This window comes from Geospiza fortis, unplaced genomic scaffold (genome assembly GCF_000277835.1).
Source record: "Geospiza fortis unplaced genomic scaffold, GeoFor_1.0 scaffold138, whole genome shotgun sequence".
Taxonomy (NCBI): domain Eukaryota; kingdom Metazoa; phylum Chordata; class Aves; order Passeriformes; family Thraupidae; genus Geospiza; species Geospiza fortis.
The window spans coordinates 3,339,466-3,346,681 of record NW_005054307.1 but is presented as its reverse complement, the minus strand read 5'-3'; the positions used below and the strand labels follow the sequence as shown (position 1 = coordinate 3,346,681).

Genomic DNA, 7,216 nt, shown 5'->3' with positions numbered 1-7,216 from the left:
CAGGATAATTTTCCAGGTTTTCTAGATTTTCTAGATTTTCTAGATTCTCTAATGTATTCCTTCTAGTAATGTGAATAGTTTTCACATTACTAGAAGGCTAAAACATTAACAAAACGTACCTAAGTCTCTTGATTTACCCCTCACTTCATGTCCTTTCATCACACTTGTACTAGAAAATCATGCTCTCCTCTAATGATTTTTGGGATTCTTTTTAACATAAAGACAACCCTTTCCCATTAATTCAAAAGTCTTGCAAACAGTTGCCAAAATCCTACCACATTTTCTTCACTAAATGTGAAGACTCTAGCTATTAAATAATAAAGCTCTAGAATTTAAATTTTCTTCTTTCAAATGTTTTTTAACTGGTTACAGATTTTTGCTTGTATTGAATTAAGCACATTTAAATGATCTTGAAATTCCTCTATTCCTCTATTAGGTTTTAGGTGGGAGTTCAAGATCAATGCTTTTGTGTTTTTTTCTGTCGATTCCAGCAGGAGAAAATGTAGGTAGGAGTTACTTGTGAAAATCCTGAAATGCCTTGAAAATCAGAGTTGTGTGCTCTCAAAATTGTGTTTAAATCTTTTAGGGGTTAGCTTGGAAAGGTTACTGGGGAGGTAATAGCTACTGAAACAGGACAAACCCCCATGATATGTTGTGTAAATTACACAGCAAAACTGGACATGAAAAGAATTGAGTTTTGGAGAGCACACAGATGGAATATGAGCAATTATGAAAAAGTGCAAAGTGACTTCTTTTGCTCTTTTTCTTCTTGTGTAGGGACAGCAACAGATACAGCTTGAGTTGAAGTGAATAGATATCTTTTAGTAAGATCTTGATTCACCCCTTATTTTCTACAAAAATGTTTTTTCTGATATAAAAGTAGCAAGGAAGAAAAGGTTATTTTTTAAAATTTCATTTATTGGGTATTTATCAGTCAACAAAATATGTTTTGTAAATTTCCAGGTCAACTAGGACTGTAGCAACAGACTTGATTGTTACCACAGCATCAGAAAGAATTTTTCTTTTTAAATGGAAAGACTAATTTTTAACGAGAATATGTTTGCTAATGCCTTTCAGAAAAAAAGAAGAGACTATTTAAAAGGTGGTCATATTTTAGGGATCTGGCTTTTATTGTTACTCTATCCCAGCATAGAATACTACGTTTATTTAAAAAAAGACATTAAATGATTTTGTGTTTATATTTATTGTCAGCAATACATCAGTTATGTAAAAATAACCCAGATGAAAATGTAAGACTTGTTACATTTTCCCATCATCTGTATTAACTGAATAAAGCTTAGTGACAATATACACAAATTTGCAGTAGTAGCTGTACGTAAACATTTTGTGCATTAAAAAAGAAATGTACATAATTTAAAAAATAAAAACGCATTACACAATTTACAAATTAACATTAACAAAAAAAAAGTAAACATTCCTCAGACAGCTGCCTCCTCGTTCTACAAAATAAATATTCAAGTAAATTAAGTTAGGCAAAATAAACTTTTAACTCTTAATGATTTACATAAGGTAAAAAGACAGATTTCCATTTAATTCAAAGTATATTTTACAGTGATTTACACATAGAGTTTTTAAATTGCTCTCTTCAAATTGTAAGATTGGAAAAAAAAATTTATTACATTTTGGTAGGAGGAAGGGGTTTCAAAATTGATGCTTTATACCAAATATAAACAGGCTTGTGCAGTTGCATCAAAGCTTCAAAAAGGAACTGCTCCAGGACTCAAAGCAGACACAGTAAGCTAGAAACTACAGTTTAAAAAAGAAAAATATAAACCACCACATCGACAGGAAAATATCTACTTTGCTATTTTCTGAATGTTTATTTGATCACTGGAAACATTACTTTCACAAACTAATAATCTACAGTAGTGGCTGCTTTAGGCACTGGATTTGTAGAAGCACTCTGATTTTTAAAGCAAATTGCTTTTCATTCTATATGGATAATTCACATATTATTTACTTCTGTTTCAATGCTAGAGGGCTTAATCACCTTTGCAACATTTAGATTTACATAAAATTTCAGCCTCCCTTACAGCCTAGTATTTTTTCCTTGATAATGAGGGAAGCCACTCTGGCTTCAAATTTCCATGCACTTTGTTCACAGAAAAAATAATAATAAAAACACACTCTAGATTTTAAATGCAGCCCTAGTATGATGCAGATGGGCACCAGATATTCACTGATTAAAGTGTAACACATACTAAAATACTTGCATGGATTGCAAAGGCCAAACAGACTTTAAAAACCCTCCTATCTCTCTGTTTATCCATTAAATGTGGTAAGGAAAAGGAGATGGCATACCTTTAAGTTAATAAATACTTAGATTTAGGACATAAAATTCTTCAAGGCAAGAACTAGGCAGCAGCTCCTGCTAAGACCAGCCAGTGTCATAAATAAAGATGACTCATTGCCAGTGAAAGAAACCCTGTTCCCTCAATGCCCTCTTGGTTCAAAACTATTCGACAACACAGAATCAGACTTCTTAAAAACCAGAAATCATTATTAAAATCTGTCTCCCCATGTAGTTATTGTTCTTTAATACTTTATCATTTTTCCATGGTTTTTTTTTAATATCTGACAAAAGAGGAACCAAGCAGGTTTTTGTTGCTTTCTACTCAAGAATGCTGAAAATTAAAATTATCAAGATTGGTATTTTTGCAATGGATCTTTACAAAATGATGTAAGACTGAATACTCCTGAAGTCCTCAAACACATATAGGAATGAACCACTGCTGTGGCAGGCAGCCATGAAACTTCATCAGCTGCAACTGGATCAAGGTATAAAATGAGAAATTAAACCTGCACCAAATGTTGTTACCATTATTCCTCTGCTCATCATTCCCATTTGGGGAAAACCTACACAGTGGGATGAAGGTAATATTCTTGATGCAGTAACACCACACTGGTATTATGGCAGCTAAGTTAAAGTAGGACCATAATCTCTCTTGAATATCCACAAAATGCTCATTGGTTTCAAGAATTATTCTACATAGAACAAAGATGTGTATTTTTAAGAACAGATATTACCCATTGATGTCCATGAGAGTCTTGTCATTGATTTTAGTGGATCTGGGCCAAAGTTTGCAAAGCTAGTTTCACTCAGTGTGCAAAAACTGGTGCTTCTTGAGTAAATAGAGTGATGAGTAGGCAGAAGTGGTTTAGGTTATAAAAAAGACCTGAGAACCCAATATTGAACTTTATGTAACAATTCTTTTTGAGAGGTTGCCTGATAAAGTTTTGTATTGCTTAGTAGTGGCACAGTCACTTGTACGTTCCGGCTGCACACAGAAGCCATTTGAGGAGAATAACCCTTCTCAGGTCATGGAGCACATCCGTAACAGCCATGTCACATGAGTGGCAAGTCAATGAGCTTCATCTTGGAAGCCTAACACTGAAAAGCCATAAGCATGGAAGAGGTTAACAATGAGTTTTCATACTGCCAGAGTTTTTTTTAAAGTCATGAGTATTAAAATGGCAGAACTATTGATCTTATTGTTTACTTGCCAGTACACTCAGAAGTTTAACTGAATAATTAAAAGAGTTTGTTGAATTATCCTAATTAGAAAAGACAAAACATCTCTGAGTATTGCACTGCCAGTAACAGTGAAAGAGCTCTCATTAACAGAAGGAAAGAAAAGTAAAACCATTTTATTTTAGTTGAACAATCAGAACACTTTTTTAGACAAGAAGTATGTCACTCAGGATTACAGGGCAACCACTTTTCTTTTCTTTTCTTTTTTTTTCTAACAAAGTTAACAAATATAAAAAATCTAGTCATAAACAACCTACAAAGTACAGTTAGAAACCAGCAGGACAATTTATACCAGTATAGGTAGATGGGGCAAGAAACTAGACAGTTGTATTACTGCCATGGTGTAGAGTACAATGGCTGCTGTGATGAGGAACGGTGTGTGTACAGCAAACGTCGTAGCTGATTCCATCCCGTCGCAGTCCAAACTGAACACTACTCTCTTCAGGATTCAAGACCTGTCTGCTTGACACTCCTTGCACAAGATACATCATTATCCTTTCTGAAAAGAGGCAGTTTCTATGGCAATACTAGTTAAGTGCATATCATGCTGCACTAATATAGTGCAAAAATTTGCCTTACATGTAGCAAAAAAGATGCAGGCAACAGTTTGAGTTAGAGAAAGTAGAAACATATTGTAACATTTACAGCAGGTATTTTTTCCAGACACCAACCACTAGCAAATAGTGAATCTGAGAACGCCTCCTCTCTGGATGTACACATGAGGCCTTTATAATTTGGAGTGGTAACAGGACAGAATTTTGCAAGTGAGTCATTGCCCTCTGAAATGCAGGTTAACACAAGTTATCATCAACTGGCAAACTGTTGAACTTGCTCAGTGGGTTAATCCCAGTTAAAAGTTAATATTGTACTAAGCACTAAAATGCTCTCCATCACATATATAATCTGATAGAATAATACATATGGTTCAACCGAGTATATATGTTATGTTTGAATATAAAGAGTCATAGACAGCTTGGTACAAACTCCTCATGCGTACTGATTATACTTGGTTAATGATGCAGGGGCTTCCAAGTGTTAATACTATGTCAGATACAGCATTCTGGAGGCAGAAGTGGTGCTCAGTTCTAAGACTGAGGAAACACCACAAATCTCCAACTGCAGTGTCTATTAATGTGATTCTGCCTGATTTCTTGGTGCTGATGGTCTAAAGTAAAGCAATAATACCTTGAATATCAGTAGGCATTATGAAATCCATCCTTCTTTATCTATGGTGCAGTTACAAAAAAGAAAAATTCAAAACACTTAATCCACTCCATAGAAAATCCCTGTGGCTTTGGACACCTTCTGATTTCATTCCTATAGTTTAGACTCCATTTGTCACCATGAGAAGCTGTAGTTTACATGTCTGCATCTCCATCATAAGCCAAGGTTAAAGGTTTCAGTCGGTTGTTCTGCCTTCTCTGGGGCTTCTTTGGCTTTTTGCTGAAACAATAAGATTATTTGTAAATAGAAAAAAGCAACTAATAACATACAAAAGTCTTAAATGAAAGATGAACATGCTGATAATGCATTCAGTTGTTTGTTTATAAAAGCTATAACCTTAAAACCTTCACTGGGATCACTAATTATCCCTTTATCAATGCAAAGCAATATCTAATTCAGTTGTTCAGAAAAAAGCTGTTATGATGCTGATGTGACTTGATGAAATCCTTGGCAGGTACTCCTGCAACATGACCCAGTTTTCAGAAGAATTCAGAGCCTGCCATCCAATATTTGGTCATGTATCAAAGCTGCAATCAGGTTCTTTTAAATTACGTGACTCAAATATTAAACTGCTCTTGACACATCAAGGGTTTCCACAGGAAAGATCCATCTTTTGATTGGTTCTATCTCATTATACTTGCTGGAATGCCTACAATTAATTCTAGATGTTATAATCAAACCAGTCATTAATAGCAGGTATATGGTTGTTTGACATAATATTCCTTGTCTAGCCTTGAATTAGATTTTAATCCAGCAGTATTTCCAATCCATTTGATAAAGTTTAAAAAAATTACCAGGCCAAAGGAAAATGAATGTTTATCCGTGCTTTAGTGCTAATCTTCTTTTAGAGTGTAATGTAAGCATTTCTTTAAATCAGGCCTGTGCATTCTCAGTCTTATCCAAAATCTTATTTCAGCCATGTTACTTAGGCTGCTCACATCTGAATCTTTCATACAAAACTTTTTGTTACAATCACTTGCAGTAGCCACAGTTTCCAGTCCAAATAATCTGCAGTGTTGTTGAATGCTAATGGATTTCCTTTTCCTCAAGCCCCACCCCCCCAAACCAACTAATCAAAACAGAAAGACCCAAAAGAAAATCCAAACAAACAAACCAACCACAACAACAAAACCAAAATAAACAACAAAGCAAACAAACCCACAAAAAACAAATAATGAATCAAACAAAAAAAAAAAATCAACCAAAAAACCCCAATGAATTTTTATATTACCTAGACAGAAGTGAGGTTCTGGGCAAAGTTTACTGAATGGCAAACATACCCAGAAGCTCCCCAAATGCCTACTAATGCAGTACAGCCAAGAGCCTGATGTATATGACTACACTTCCCTCACCTTTTACCTGTACTGACAGCTGGATCAGAAATTCCAAACAGGACCTAGAAAACTTCAGGGAGCACATTCTCAAAGGTGACTTGTTCAAAAAAGAATTCTTTCATGTATTAAAAAGATGAGAAAGCTTTAAGATTTTGTCTGGTTCTGTATCTCTATATCTTGTCAGATATAAAATATTATTTGTCTGGTTACTCAATGTCCTTGGTGCCATTTCTCTCAGCATTTTTTGATACAGACACAATAAAATTATTCTAGACATTGTATATAACAACCAAGATAAACTGAACAAAAATGAGCTGTACACTAAGCTACCCCATGTTTGTAAGTTCTTATACCCTCAGAAGAACATGTGGTGATCCATCATCTAGAGAGTAACCAGAATCTGCTAACCGGAGTCTGGACAAAAGGACAAGGCAAATTAAACACTGCAGTTCACAGAAGGGTCTGCAGTTTCTACAGCAGCTGATGTAAACATTTTCATTACAGTCTGTGAGGGGACTGTTTTCTTATAAATAATTAAAGAACTCACCAGGCTAGATAGATCATAGAAACAATAAAGATGAGTAAAACAAATGCACCAGCAGCTACACCATAAACCCAGGTCTTCAGCCTCCCATCTAAAAGGAATGAATGTTAGTCAGTAGTGTTTGAGTTAGTCTAGTTGAATTATTAGTTCTGATATAGCATAGAAATACTTTAATAAACCAAAATAAATGTCTTGACTAGCAATTACAGTTTAATCAGAGTAAATATTGTTAAATAACTGAGCAATGACTTCTCTCTGCTCTGCTTTTCAGTTGGAGTCAGGATAATTCAAATGGAACTGAGATCTGGGGCAGAGGCAGCAGGTCAGAGACCCATAAACTCAGCTTTGGGGCCCTGTGGTAGTGAGCAATCCCTCAGTGGGATCACAGGGCAGTGCATCAGCCTGGGACTCATTTAGTATCACTTTCTATTCTAGCTCTGGTAAAGCAATCTGTCTGTTATTTTAATTCTTGTTCCTATTTACTTGTATGGTTTTAAATGTCTTTAGCATGCTGTACGTCATCCATCCCTTAGCTGCACATACACAGCTTCTACTACTGCA

At 35.1% G+C, this 7,216-nt stretch overlaps 1 protein-coding gene across 1 annotated transcript in view; it reads right to left on the bottom strand.

The window, feature by feature from the left end:
• Positions 1–897: 897 nt before the first annotated feature.
• THSD7A (thrombospondin type 1 domain containing 7A) overlaps positions 898–7,216 on the bottom strand; it is a 190,082-nt gene continuing 183,763 nt past the window's right edge. Inside the window, exons 27-28 of the mRNA XM_031066748.1 lie at positions 6,659–6,746; positions 898–4,996 (exon numbers count right to left, since the gene is read on the bottom strand). Of these exons, the coding sequence (XP_030922608.1) occupies positions 4,912–4,996; positions 6,659–6,746 (173 nt within the window). The 3' untranslated portion in view covers positions 898–4,911. The remainder of the gene's footprint in view (positions 4,997–6,658; positions 6,747–7,216) is intronic.